General features: G+C 38.9%; 1 protein-coding gene across 3 annotated transcripts in view; it reads left to right on the top strand.

Annotated features, from left to right (window-relative positions):
• The window catches only part of PLD5 (phospholipase D family member 5), an 82,254-nt gene that overhangs the window by 36,268 nt on the left and 30,223 nt on the right, over positions 1-15,763 (top strand). For 2 of the 3 annotated variants that reach the window (XM_033144354.1, XM_033144355.1), the window contains exons 2-3: positions 5,477-5,613; positions 13,591-13,759. In XM_033144354.1, coding sequence (XP_033000245.1) covers positions 5,477-5,613; positions 13,591-13,759 — 306 coding nt within the window. Of the gene's footprint in view, positions 1-5,476; positions 5,621-13,590; positions 13,760-15,763 lie in introns of those variants that run through there. The other variant, XM_033144356.1, reaches the window with a different exon arrangement.

Genomic DNA, 15,763 nt, shown 5'->3' with positions numbered 1-15,763 from the left:
GAGGCAGCAGCAAGTTCATCATGGTGCAAAAGGAATGGTGGGTGTATCAGATTGGATCCACCAGTGAGTTTGTACCAAGCTGATCTCACACTGAGTTCTAGATGGTTGGCAAGAATCTGTTACTGAGTTTTAAGATAATTTTTGTGCTCAGCCTCCATTCTAGATAAGGCTAATATAGTATGGCTAATATAGTTGCATTGAGTTGAGTAATGTGCTTGTCTACTGAAGAGCAGATGCCAGAATAAGAAAATGTTGACACCGTTTTTAAGCAGCTGTTTGGTATAAAGATTTCCACTAAAGAGCATACATTCAGACTGTCACTGGGATTGTATTTAGAAGCATTCATGTTCAATTTGGCAGTATGATGTCTGCATACTTAACAAACTCTGTAGAGATCCCTTATATTGCATCCAGACCAAGTTTCCATCCGCCAGGTTTCAACCCTGATCAGTAGCAAGGTTAAGAGCAGTACTGGTTTTCCCTTAAACAGGGATTACAAGGTTCAAATTGGGATCTTATATAATGTGCAAATATTACATTTTAGGCCCCCTAATATTGATCTGTGTCCTTGCTATGCAGAAATATTTTAAATAAATTACTCTAGCTACTTTATGATATCTTTTAAGAAGCCATTTAAAGCAAATGGTATTGGTCACTTTAGGAGAAGATACGTAGCTAAAAGGAACACTGGTCATGCTTGGTATGCCAGTTAATGTTCTTAAAATAAAGTGGAAATAGACGGGAGATTAAAGGTTAAAAGATTGCTAATGGATGCAAAGTGGAATGAGACTAACTGCAATACTATTTATGGCAACTGCACAGACTGCCTTTTTGTAAGCTAATGGAATGTCTGCATTTTCTGTAGATCACCTTTATTTTTCAAAAAGAGTAATTTAATGACTTACTGTGATCCTTTACAGGGGCATAAAAAAATAACATTATATATCTCCCAACATACAGTCTAGCACACTGAAAATAATACAAAGGACTGCTGTCTCCTTTATGACCCTGCCTTCCCACTTAAGTCATCTTTGAAGGCTCGGCTCTGTATTCCTCTCCCATCACTATTGAGAGTCTGGGTCAGAGCCTGTTAAATTCCTGCGTGACTCCTGGAGAATCTATGGCCTCCAGATGTTTTGGACTACAACTCGCATCACTCCAGCCAATAGTTATGGTTGATTGTAGTCTAACAATAAATGGAGGGCCACAAGTTCACTATCCCTTATTTATGAGCATGATTATAAGTTTGTTGTGCTGATTTCTGTTGCTGTTTCTTTATATTGTTTTTCATAGAACCATAGAATTGTAAAGTTGGAAGGGACCTCGAGAATCATCTTGTCCAACCACCTGCAATGCAGGAATCTCGACTAAAGCACCCATGACAGATAGCCATCTAACCTCTGCTTAAAAACCTCCAAGGAAGGAGAGTCCACAACCTCCCTAAAGAGTCTTTTCTACTGTTAAACAGCTCTTACTGTCAGAAAGTTCTTCCTGATATTTAGTAAAAATCTCCTTTCTTGTAACTTTAATCCATTGGTTCGGGTCCTCCCTTCTGGAGCAAGAGAAAACATGCATGATGCTATCACACCTCTTCTCAGTCTCCTCTTTTCCAGTGTAAACATACCCAGCTCCTTCAACAGTTCATCATAAGGCTTGGTTTCCAGACCCTTTACCATCTTGGTCAGCCTCCTTTGCCCATGTTCCAGTTTGCCAACATCCTTCTTAAATTGTGGCACCCAGAACTGGCCACAGTATTGCAGGTGTGGTCTGACCAAGGCAGCACAGAGTGGTACTATTACTTCCCTTGACATGGACATTATACTTCTGTTGATGCAGCTGAAAATAGCATTAGCTTTTTTTGCTGCTGCATCACACTGTTGACTCATGTTAAGCCTGTGGTCTGCTAAGATCCCTAGATCCTTTTTACATGTCCTACAGGTAATCCAGGTGTCCCCCATCTTATATTTGTGAATCTGGTTATTCTTGCCTAACCTTACATTTGTCCCTGTTGAAATTCATTTTATTAGTTTGGGTCCAGTTCCCCCATCTGTTAAGGACATCTTGAATCCTGTTTCTGTCTTCAGTTGCATTTGCTACCCCTCCTAGTTTGGTGTCATCTGCAGATTTGATGAGCATTCCCTCAATTCCTTTGTCCAGCCCACATTTTACCAACTTCTCTGCAAGAACCATCCATTGACTTTAATGCAAACAATGTGCAACTATTTCCAGATGTCTCATTTATTGCTTTGAAAAAGTGCAATTAGCATGTTTGATGCTGAAATGATTTTTTTTTTAAATCAGAAGCAGATACTTTTTATGGTGCCCATCTGCCATACAAGTCAGTAATTTTTTCAGATGGTAGATGTGCAATTAAAATAATTCTTGTAATCTCATCAGCAAGTATCCTTAGAAGGACATTTCTGCTTTGTGCTGATATGAAAAGATGGAAGAAGATAAATATTTATCAGGAGGATGCAATAATGGTCAGATGACCACAAGGGTTTATAAATAATAAATTGGACTTACCAATAGCAAAATACTGTAGTCTGTCTTTAAAATTTACGTATTTTTAATTTGTGGGTTTCTGTTAGTATTTTTCCAGCACGCAGCTTTAAGCAGCATCACACAAGTTTCCTCTATCTCTCAGTGCTCAATTTCTCTCTCTAACAGTTATGGATGTGGTGTTTGAGGCTTGCCCTTATGTTCTTAAGAAATTATAACATCTAGTTTATTTGTAATCATAAAAAATGTATTTATAGTGTTTGAATTTTTTGTTCTTCTTCAGTTGTTTCTTTTTTCCATGTTTTTGGTACTACACAAAATCTGCAAAAAAAGGAGAAACTTTTAAATCCCAGTAATTTCCATGAAAGATTATCCCGAGAAACAATGATATCCCTCAATCCCGAACCATGACCCCAGTACGTTCAAATATAAGCTGTCCTGTTAACTTAATACATGACAAATCACTCACAGGGCTAGAATATAAATACATATTGGTGGGAACTAATTGGGAAAGAAAGCTTGCATGAATCTACAACTGAACATATCCAACTTTTAATTGCTTTTTTTGTTTATTTGTTTAGTAGTAGTAGTAGATGTTCAGTTTAGACTGTCATTACCTTTGTACAAATTTCCATATATTTCCTATTGGCTTTTGCCTTTCAGGATCATGGAATCAGTTTTATATTTTGCTTAATAAAGGCTTCACCTGTGCAGCCATAGGGAGGTCCCCAGCTATAGTCCAGAGGTGCATGAACCTGTTATTTTGCTGAAGCTGAGCAGGTTTGGATCTGGGCAGTGCTTGGATGGGGAACTTTGTAGTTAATTATATAAGCTCCCACATTGTATGATGACCTCTGTTGGGAGAGAAGCAGAGGAAATGTGTCCCCGATAATTCTCCTCGACCTCTTCAGTGGCTTTTGATACCATGTGCCATTGTATCCTTCTGGAGCTGCTGTCCGAGTTAGGGTTGGGTGGCATTGTTTTGTGGTGGTTCTGGTCCTACGTAAACTTGGTTATAACTTGGGCAGGGGGCTTTATAGTGGGCAGTGTCCCACCTACAGGTGAAACTCGAAAAATTAGAATACCGTGGAAAGGTTCATTTCTTTCAGTAATTCAACTTAAAAGGTGAAACTAATATATGAGATAGACTTATGACATGCAAAGCGAGATATGTCAAGCCTTTATTTGTTATAATTGTGACGATTATGGCGTACAGCTGATGAGAACCCCAAATGAACAATTTCAACTTTGGGTTTCTCATCAGCTGTACGCCATAATCATCACAATTATAACAAACAAAGGCTTGACATATCTCGCTTTGCATGTCATGAGTCTATCTCGTATATTAAACTCCAGCAGCTAATGAAAACAATTGCTTACATAAATGGACTTTTCCACGATATTCTAATTTTTCGAGTTTCACCTGTATATGAAGGAAGAGGTCTCCACTCTGAGGATATATAGATGGGAAACGTCTGAGCTCGACTGTTAGTTACTTTAATTGTCTTGCTATAAACACTCTATTGCAGCACCAGTGCTAGTTTCCTTGTATCAGGATAGTGCAGGGGTCAGCAACCTTCGGCTCTCCAGATGTTTCAGACTACAATTCCCATCATCCCTGACCACTGGTCCTGTTAGCTAGGGATCATGGGAGTTGTAGGCCAAAACATCTGGAGAGCCGAAGGTTGCCTATGCCTGGGATAGTGCCTTCTAAAGGAATAAGAGGTAGCTAAAGTGGATATCTGCAATAATTATTCTGGGCTATGGTATCCATTTTGATTTCTACATTATTTAATTCTCAGATGTAGTAATTCAGTCAGGAAGTTGGAGGAGCATGTTTTTGTCTCTCTTTAACAAGAACATAACACTGACCCCGTTTCAAGTGTAATACATAATACCTCTGTACAGTGGGTGAATTCATCTGTAAAAATAAAGTACAAAATTTCATTGATTTTTATGGCCTCTATTTGCCTCTGATATATTAAAATATTGTGTTTGAGCTTCTGTTGTTAATTCATGATAGCTCGTTTTTAACAATTTTTTTTGAATTGCATGAACTTGTTGCAGGATTATGCAAATAATCTTTAAATGGGCTGAGTTTGTGTGTGTGTGTGTGTGTGTGTGTGTGTGTGTCCCACTGTCAACAGTGATGTACCTACCCTCAATTTTTCATATGGATATGCACTTGGATGCACATCCAGTTCATGTCTGCAGTTATGCCTGATCCAGCTGGATTGAGTTGATAATTATTGGTAGCCCCTGTTTTTCCTTCTTTTTCTTTATGGAAAGAAGTATACACTTCTCACTGTACTTTATGTAAAATTGACCTTGAACTCTGTTGGTGTATTTTTGAACAAGCAATGGAGTTTGCTGTGTGACAACCACATTATCCAGTGTGATACTCCCATAAGAGAGGTTGGCATGAGAATGATTTTTTTGTCACCTCCCTGTGAGCATGGGGAATATCTTACCTTATTATTTATTCTTCTTGCACACTTAAAATTATTTTTATAGACATAATTTGTTATCATAGGACTCATCTTTCAGTTTCAAGGTACTCTTTTGTGTGCTCAAACCTTGGTGCCAGTGATTCAATTTTCACCTAAAATTTGGGGTGATTGAAAAGTTTTATTAAATAAAAGCTTTGTTCCATATCATACTTCAGTGTATGCGATGCTTAATAAAAAATACTCCCAGTAATATATGCAGAAAATATTTTAATACAATTGCATTGAGACAAAAATAGGAAAGGGGGTGGGATATGTGAATGTTTCTGTCAGGCTTATGACACTACTTTGTTGTGTTTTATTAGTTTTGTGAAACCTCCTTGATGAAACCAATCACATTTTGAAAGAAAATTATATTCTATAAAATGGTTGTGCCTACATTTATGACATAAAGGCTTTTATAACAATTGTGATATTATTACTTCACTTCCTAGCATTTTTATTCTTTCCATTTTAATCTCTTTCAGTCCCAGCAGAAATGCATTGTGATTTTTGCACTGGTTTGCTGCTTTGCAATTCTCGTTGCACTGATATTTTCGGCTGTGGATATTGTTGGAGAAGATGAGGATGGTCTTTCAGAAAAGAACTGTCGAAATAACTGTCGGTAAGAGGTAACAAACAAAACTTCTCTTTTGGGGTGGAAGCAATATTAATATGCAAGGGAAAATTAGAACATTACAAGGTTCTAAGTAGAGTATGAGCATTCTTTGACTGTTTTTACAGGGAAAAAGGCAAAGTGAATAGATAGTACTGTATTGTGCTGTGCTGGCAAAACGTTTGCAACAATCAGAATGCCATACTTACTGCCAAAATGTCTCTCACCTGACAACCCAATCCACAAGCCATTTAACTCTTTTTCATGTTGATGGAGAGCAATTTCATACACCACCTTAAGTTTCAACTGGTGAATATTGTCTACAGTCTGACCAGATTTTACTTTTACTTTTATTTTTACATCTTGACTGCTCACTGAGGGCTTGTTCATACTTCCGCTTGTCCCGTGCCTAGAAAGCACAAATCTGCTCTTTAGTGCTATATGGGAACAAATGGCAATCCATGGAACTCCCAATTGTTGTTTGTTCCAATTCAGCACTAAACTGTGGGCTTTTCCAGGGGAAAGCCTAAGGGCACATGGAAGTGTGGTAGATCCCTGAGCAGCATATTACCAAGCACATTGCTCTGCTGTTGAAATAATTACTTTCTTTCAGCGAAGCCAGTCACAGTGACCTGATGAACTAATACAATCTATATAGCTGTTGCTCCCAGTACAGATGGAGCAGTCCATTCCTGTTGTTGTTGTTCAGTCGTTCAGTCGTGTCCAACTCTTCGTGACCCCATGAACCAGAGCACGCCAGGCACGCCTATCTTTCACTGCCTCCCGCAGTTTGGCCAAACTCATGCTAGTTGCCTCGAGAACACTGTCCAACCATCTCATCCTCTGTCGTCCCCTTCTCCTTGTGCCCTCCATCTTTCCCAACATAAGGGTCTTTTCTAGGGAGTCTTCTCTTCTCATGAGGTGGCCAAAGTACTGGAGCCTCACATGTGGTTTGTTCAATAAGTCCATTCTGTCCTACTTTCTTATAAATCTGTGATTTTAAAAAAAAATCTGATTGCAGATTTGTATTTAACTACATGTTTTACCACATAAAGAATTAGTGCTGTTGGAAACTCCTGATTATTTACTAAGGGGAAAAGGAACACCCAGTGTGTCTTAGCACTGCCATGCTTCTACTTCCTCATCTAACAACTGATTGGGTCCAGAGATCTCTACACAGTCACAAATCTGTATGCATTTAGCAGGCCCAGAAACTGCATCCTCTATAGCTTTCTATGCCACTAATGGTATGCTGGGTGTAGGGTTTATTTTTTCACCACTCACGTGGATTTTGCATGTTCCTGCTTCCAGAATGTCTTTCTGCAGACTGTTTCCAGATCAAGGTGACAGTGTTAAAAATATAAAACCAAGTGAGTTGATTTTCTCCTTTCTACCATTGTTAATGCAAGGTAAAACGCTTTAATGTGTTCTGCAGCACAAGTTTCACTGACCTGACAGCTTATGAAGGTTCTTGCTCCTGTTCTTTTTCAAAGATAAAATTTATTCTTTTTTGTCTAACCTGTGGTGTATAGTACAGTTGGCTCAGAGTTTTACTCATGAACATTTCTTCCCTTTTCTCCCTGGAAACCTTCAGCAATAATCCATTGCCCATCTTTACACTCTTTGTGCAGGGAAATAATAATGTTCATTAAAACAATTTTGTGCAGACAACAGTAAAATGATAATTTTTCTTTTGATGTCTGCACAAAGCAGCTCTTTATTCCCTGGTTAACATGAAGCTTCACACATACAGCTGGAATGTACAGTTTAGAAATGCCAAACAGTCCAGGAGAGAGCAATAATCCTCATATGTTATTTCTTTGGTTGCTTTACAGTTATTATATTTTGGGGGCGGGTGAGCATAAGAAGCTATACCAAATCAGTTCAGTTCATTGGGTCCATCTAACTCAACATTGCCTTCACTAACAGAAAATGGATCTCCAGGGTTTCAGGCAGGGATTTCCCTCCTCAGCTCTGCAGGTGCCAGGGGATGAAAAATGGAGACCTTCTGTGTACACATCATATAATAATAATGCTAGCTGGCAGATCTCCTGGCTGGAGAGGGTTGGGATGGTGCAGTTGAGCTCTGAAGGAACTTATCTGCCATAACCTGCTATGCCCACAGAAAACTCTACAGGTGTAGATCTAGTAGTGCCTGTGTTTTTTTCTGCTAGCAGTAGCTCAGGTTAAGTGTTATAGAGGCAGAGCAGAGGAGGACATTCATCCATTAGATCCAAAGCCGCAACATCCATTCCCCCAAGAGGATCCAACATCAGGCCTATTGCCTAGTCAAACCTAGACCTGGCATGGGTATTTACACCCATTGGTTTAAAAGCGGGTTTTTAAATAAATAAATAAATACTTACCAGAGAAACAAACACATCTCTCCAGCCTTCTGCTCTGGCTAGTGCAAGTGGATCACCCACCATTTCACCCTCTCACAAGTACATTTAATACATGTGCCCCTTGTCAAACCTTAAAAACACCCTTTCACAAGGGTACCAGTGTACATCCTCCAAATGTACAAGGGCTTCCCAATTCCCAATTCCATGGGAACTTTCCATAGTGTTCTTTTGCATTGAGGCTGAACTGAAAGAAAAAAAGCACTGTCGCTCCCTCTTCTCTTGCTTATATTCCCTAATATTGCTCTTACACATATGCCCATAGCTCCCCGTCCCAAGCTATTGCTTCCCTGCTCCTTTCCCGACTTTAAAATCTTAAATCAGTAAAAGCATGGGACTGAAACAAAAGTGGCATGAAAGCGTCCATTATGGTGTAATATGTCAGCATTAATGGTATATTTAAATGCACCCTGAGGACTCATGACCATGTATAATTGCATGCAGGTATAAAAACAAATGCTGCTTTAAATATGCTACCACTTCAAAGTTTGAATGTTCAACTTAAAAAAATAGCATCTGTGCCCATTATGGTAAATGTGAAGGACAAATTGCACTTAGCTTAAACTCAATGCTGGTATTTTGCTAACATTTACAGATGAAATATCTATACAAACAGACTTGATAACTTGATTCCCTATTCCAAAGGCATTGTTAAGTTGGATGACAGATAAATTAATGCCTGAGGTTCCTTGCTTCCACAGTAATGTTGACTGTGATTTTCTTGAGAAAATTCTTGCAGGTTAACCACATAGCTCAGCAGCAGAACATTTGTGTGCATCTTATCCTTGTTCTCTCCAACAGAAAGTGTCTTAGTAGCATGGTTGGGAAATATATCTGCATAAGACCAAGAGGTTCATTTGCACTTATGGTACAGAATGGTGGGCTAAGTTGGTTGGGATTGAGGAAGCGAGTGTTAACATCTCCAAAACATGTCTGCCAGATTCTTCTGCACCAACTTGAGGGGTGGGGTTGTGGCATCATGATCCCAGAACCTAGCCCCTTGTAGTATCCTGAGGAAGACACAGATGAGCAAGAACTACTAGCTACACCACTCAGGGGCGGGCAGAGCAGCTTCTCTTAAACTTTCCAGAATTGAGGACACAGTTCTCCTGCCTTCCTCAGACTCACAGGACGAGCCCTCAACAACATCCTTATCTCTTTGACAGCATAAAGTTGACACCTGCACAGAGGTGCCAACTTGAATAAAATATTGTGGGGACACAGGTAAGTCCCACCCCGCATAATCAGTCACATGCCACAGTGCACACACATCATTTGGATGGGAATGTCCATCAACTTTGTGATCGCCTGGCCCCCTCAAATGTTTTATTGTGGGGCCTGAAGCCCCCATGGCCCCTAGGAGTTGGCTCCTATGCAGCTACAGAATTAAACAAAGGGCATTACAGGACTCGCCAACCTACATAAGGCTTCAAATGGTTCTAGGTCTTAGCAGACAAATGTTTCACAGGTTGGCCAACATGGTCCACTGGGAACTGTCCAGAGTCCTGAGTTTAGAGAAAAACTCCTTAACTTTGCCTGACCCCACGTAGCAGTTCAAAAGCACACCAGTGCAAGTAGATAAATAGGTACCACTGTGGTTGGAAGGTAAACGGTGTTTCCATGCGCTCTGGCTTCTATCATGGTGTTCCGTTGCGCCAGAAGCAGTTTAGTCATGCTGGCCACATGACTTTGAAAGCTATCTGTGGACAAACGCTGGCTCCCTTGGCCTGAAGCAAGATGAGTGCTGCACCCCATAGTCACCTTGGACTGGACTTAACCTCCAGGGGTCCTTTACCTTTTATATATTAAAGTTCATTAGAAGTGTGTTGCTATATTCTTTGTATAAAAATGCACACCATGGAAGAAAGAACCTTTGCCATTCAATATACTAGGTTGGAGTCAGTGCTCAGAATATTCATTAGTAAGCACAATTATTTGGATTCAGATTTAGTCGTGCATAGAATTGACTCTCTGAAATCAATGGAAATTAAGTGATTTCACTGCATCTACTTACTCCAAGCAATCTTAACCATGTCTATTCAGCAGTAAGTCCTGGTGAATTCAAAGGGGCTTAATCACAGGTAAGTGGGATTTTAGTCTATCTGGATCCAACCCATTGTGCTTACTAATGATTATTCTGAGCATTTTGGGTAGCTGTTTACAATCCTGCAGACGGAAGAAAAAAGAGGACTGATTATGTGCCAGAAACATTCTTAATACTGTCCATTAAATAGATTTCACACAGGTCCTCAAGGCTTTTATATCTTGCTTACAAAGACAGCCATGAGCGCAGGATATTTGTAACACCATTTAACCTTTTGCCTCTGAAGCATTTAGTATTTGACATGCTCCAGCTCACTGTAGAATGAATACCGATTGTGACAGTCAACTGGTGCATACATCTAATTTCTTTTGTAATAAATATCTCCCATCTTGTTCAGTGAAAACAATTTATCACTGCTTCATATAAACAGCTTTTTGAACAGGACAGAAAGTATGCACAGAAAAAAAGTGATGCTTGTTTTAAAAGCCATTTGTAAAGTTAAGCCTGACAGAATGCTAACAAATTAAATAGCTAATGTTAGGTCAGAGCTTTCATATTCCAAACTGCCATTTCCCCATAGCACGTTTCAAGAGGTTTCTGCATATAGTTTAACTTTTGCCAATTTACATCACTGAAATGACATTCAAATGCCCTAGGGGGCTATATAACTTAACTCTGGTAATAATATCTACATGGTAGGAATATTTCATGTGTTACCACCTAATAACATGGTAAAGCACTTATATATGTTGTGTAACATTTGTAGACTTAACCCATGGCAAATTCCAGCTGTCAAGAAATGGCAAATTCCAGCTGCACCATACAATTAGATTTCCTAAAGTGAGGGAGAAGTGCAAACACATGTAGTTTGACATCCAGATACTCAGCTGAAAATGTAACAAAGACACATGATTGATAATTAAACCCTCATTTCATGTTAACAAAATTAACTATAAATTTTTGTCCATTGCTTTGTGATATATTGATAAATATCTACCGGTATATCCATATCATTCGTGTGTGTGTGTGTGTGTGTGTGTGTGACCCCAGAATATATTTGAGCATAAACCCCCATTTTCATAGAATCATGCAGTTGGAAGGAACCCTGAGGACCATCTAGTCCAACCCCCTGAAATGCAGGAATATGCAGCTGACCCGGGGGCGGGGAGCAAACCTGCAACCTTGGTGTTATCAGCACCACGCTCTAACCAATTGAGCTATTTTATCTGCAATTACTAGGAGTGGAGGAAAAGCCACATTATAAGTAATCCTGAATATTCTTGTAGAGGACAAATGTTATTCCTATGGAGGCTTAGTTCCATTGTTCCATTATTCTTTCAATAAGGTTGGTCGAGATAAACTTGCTCTCTATTTTTATCCTGGAACAGAAGTGCAAATTCTAGGTCACATACTGTCCCTCTTGCTCAACCTTTCTGTTCTGTTTCCCAATCTATTATGTGAGGGTGATAATGCTCATCTGTTTACGTCACAAGAATGTTCTGAGGGTTTAAGTAGATAATGGAAAAATGGAACAAGTTACGTATTAAACAGCTTCATCCTTCTAAAAGCCTTCTACATTTTGCCATATTTTTGAGCAGAGCAGCCTTTTCTTCCGCCCCCCCCCCACTTTTTACCGCAATCTTTTGTTAAGGCTAGTTGTTGTGACATGGCTGATGAGACCGAACTGTTCCCATGAGACTTCTCTGGTTTAAAATTTCATACAAAACCCAGCAACTCATTGTGATGTGAGAGGAAAAATTAACAGGTTCGCCATTGCAGAAGAACCTGGAAGTATAATTTTACCAGTAACATTGCTTTTACATGTGAAATTATTTATAGTTCTAGTATGTTTATTTTTGAAAGTGCTCATATAAGATGCTCCATTTTTATTTTACAGAAAGGTAATAATCTCTATTTTGTATGGCCATAGATGAGCTGGAATGTGAGCACAGCAATTTTGTACCAATTGGGTACTCATGTATGTTATTTATTTACCCCCCTCCTATGTTCACTTCAAATTTATTATTTTAATAGCTCTTTTCAGAACACATTTCATATATCATTGCAACACCCCTCTGAGCTAGTTATAATATTTATTTAAAATATTTATGGCCAGCCTTGAGGTAACACGAGTTCATTGCTTTTCAAATGTAGTGTTTAAAATATAGAAACAGAAAATGAGCAAGCATGCTTTCTCTAGAAACTGTTCTGGTGAAACTGCAACTATCCATTCCATTTTTATTAAAGCTGCTACTAGACAGTATACTTTCAAGGTGGCTGGCCAGATGAATAGGGTGTTTTGCTGCTCCTTTTCTGTTTCTGCAAATCTGGAGCCACCTGGTGTGGCTTATTTTATTTTATTAAAAGGTTTACAAACTTATTTTGAGGATAATTATGCTCAAAGGGTGAAAGTACAAAGCAGCTACACAGCAAACATAAAAGCATATAAGATCAAATTAAAATTCACTTAAAATGGCAACAATTAATAAAAATCAGAAATAAAAACACATTAAGAGGTCTTTTAAAAGTCACCAGTGGTTCATAGGTGAAGGAATTCTATGAATATAGAGCTACCACTGAATCCCTGGTACCTATCAACCTAAGATCTCTTACTGGTGGGCAATACAGCAGGGAGCATCTGAGACTGAAGGAAGGAAGGAAGGAAGGAAGGAAGGAGGGGAAGGGAAGGGAAGATTGGAGTGACATGACTCACCCAAGCATTTTGGGGTGCAAGATATGAAAACCGGGGGACAGTAGAGTGTGCATATTCTTGTGAAGAATACAGCAGGGTTTTCACAGAAATATGGGCATCACAAAGGAAAAAAATGGGGGGCATATGAATTGACTATGCATTTGAGGAACTAAGCGTGCTAAGAAATATATGTTGTTTTAATTAGTTGCTAGGACTTGATATATTTTTGAGCCAGAGTTCGAGTGCTAATATCTACGTGAGTTTCCTTCTCTTTGTCATTCCAAGTAAGAAAAAGAAAAGACCAACAGCTATGAAAAGTTAAGCAATGAATGTGTAAGCTGGATGCATCACCTCCTCCCTGACAGAGAGGGGAGGATCATGAGCAATTTTTAGAACAAATTCTACACTCTCTGACATGTTTAGCCACACGTAGTTGGAAAGTGTCAGCAAATTATAGGAAACTATTTCAAGAGGTTTTCCAAGATCCAGATAGATGCTACTAAGTCAGGTCTTTTTTAAACATCTAAATCTTCAGTGGGAACAAAATAAAGTTTTTAGTACTGTGGGTCCCCAAATCTCTTGACACATTAAATAATTGATGTAATGAAATATATATATGTGTGTGTGTGTGTGTGTGTTTATAAATATGTAAATGTATTGAGCATGCAGCAATACATACCTTTAAAATGCCTTGGAAGTAAAATACTTCCAAGGACAAGAGGTGGATTGGGGGGGGGGGAGAAAGAGAGACTATAAGAAACCAACACTTACACGCCTGTGAAATTGGAAAAATTTGATTTCAGTTGAGTAGTTTTGTAAACTGTCTCCCTTTCTTTGTGTCTTCTCAGGGTTGCTCTTGTGGAAAATATTCCTGAAGGCATAAACTATTCAGACAGCGCACCAGCCCATTTGTCTCTTTTCCAAGGCTGGATGAATTTACTTAATATGGCTAAAAAGTCTGTTGACATAGTATCTTCCCAATGGGACCTCAGTCACAGTCATCCATCTGCATTCCAGGTATGCTTTATTTTAAATGTTCATGGCCTTGATCAGGTGCTTGGTTTGCATTTTACTGTTCATCCTCTTCTGTGTCTGAACTCTTGAGATATAGTTTGGATAAGAAAGTCTTGTTTGCTTGTTCTCAAAATGAGGCTTCCTCTTTGTAAGAACCAGTTGCCTAGAATAGTCTCTCTCCCTCAGCATTTTAATTAATGTTTCTCTGAATAAACATACTTTTGCATGCAGATTTAAGAAATATACATATTTTTCGTAAGCAATTTCCCCCAATATGATGCATGTTTAAATGTTATTTTCACTAATGTATTAATTTTATGCACACTTTACCCTAATATATGCATTTTCGTACACATTACTTGGCTGGAGAACAGCACTGCAAAATTCAGAGAACCTCCAATTTCAAAGGAGGTCTGCATTTCAGTTTGCAAATTTGGTAAATTCACTTTTAAATGTGAGTTAAATTTCTTCCCAATTTCAGATCACGTGAACAGTTTAATGCTGAAATGGAGAGAGTCCTGGAAAACAGATTTTAGAGAGATGCACCCTAATTCTAGCACAGAAATATTTTCATATTTTATTGTAATATTTTCTTTAAAAAGAAAAGAAAAGAAAAGAAAAGAAAAAGTACTACAACAGCAACAGACCTGCATACACTGCCATGCACTTTCAACTGGTAAACATATTCACTTATCAAACCTTTATTAGGCATTTACATGTAAAATCACGAGAGCAAGAATCACGTACAGGAACTTTAAAATATATATACACAAAGAAATAACATTTAAACTCATAGGCTGATTGTGTGTTAGTAAAATCTAGAATTTCCTCCTGTTACAGTACTCCTTGAAGCACTGTTTCCAAAAACTCGGCTACCCCCAAAGCCACCCCTTGGTCAATGTCAGAGAGACAGAATCCAACACTTCCACCATGCTGCGGTTTCAAACCGTCCAAAAGGGGGGACAACACGCGTTCACGCAGCATACTGTGTAGTGGACAATAAAAGAGAATATGCTCCACAGTGTCCGGGACATTCAGGGAACATCTGCAGTATCTCTTGTTTCTGGGAATATTCTGATATCTACCCCTGACAAATGCTGAGGGAAAGATATTCAGTCGGCCCAACATAAATGCCCTACGTTGGGCTGGTATTATTAGTTTAGTAACATAGTTGACCCTGCTATCTAGGATATTTAAATCATAGAATATAGGAGAGCAAATTTTGTTTACTGCTGCCACAATATTTTGTCTCTCAACATCCTTTAGTCTAATTAGGACATTGTGAAAGATATGTTGCTCACTTGAATTGTACAAGGGCTCCAGCTTGATGCCTATCGATCTGATTTTATTTTCTAGGAGTTGGTACCATCTAGATTTATAGGAGTCCTTAAGCAGGTCAGAGAGCAAGCTTGATGGTGGACAGCGGAAATGGCAGCGCAGCCAGTATTTTATAGCGGTGGTCCAGGCCCAGTATTCCATTGTGTGTATGCCTAATACTGCACACATTGTTTCATATTTAATAACATTTGGGAGTCCAAGGATATGTCTCAAGAAACTAGAGTGAATCTTTTCTAAGTCACTGTTAAATGCTTGTACCCATAGTGTGATCCCATAAAATATCTGGGATAGCACTTTTGCTTGGAATATCTGGTTGGCCGCAGGGATAAATTGATTTCCCTTCTGATAATAAAAACGAGTAACTACTGGTAAACATATTCATTTTTTCATATATCGTCTACCAGGGATGGGTAGATGTGGAATCTAATTTGTGTTTACCAGACCCCTGAGACCCACCAAACAAAGTTAGGTGCAAAATTGTGGCTCCAGCAAGTGGAAGTGCACGAAGAATTAAGAAACAGCGTGCCTCTGAACACATGCTAAGCGCACAAATTTGCAATCAGTACCTGAACCAAGTTCACACATGCCAACTCCTGCTTTATCAAACACACCCCGCATTCATATTAAGCAACCAAACTGGGGTTGGGTGCACTTTTTAGCTGTTGTTAG

The sequence above is a fragment of the Lacerta agilis genome, chromosome 3 (assembly GCF_009819535.1).
Source record: "Lacerta agilis isolate rLacAgi1 chromosome 3, rLacAgi1.pri, whole genome shotgun sequence".
NCBI classification, from domain to species: domain Eukaryota; kingdom Metazoa; phylum Chordata; class Lepidosauria; order Squamata; family Lacertidae; genus Lacerta; species Lacerta agilis.
This window is presented reverse-complemented; position numbering and strand designations above follow the sequence as displayed.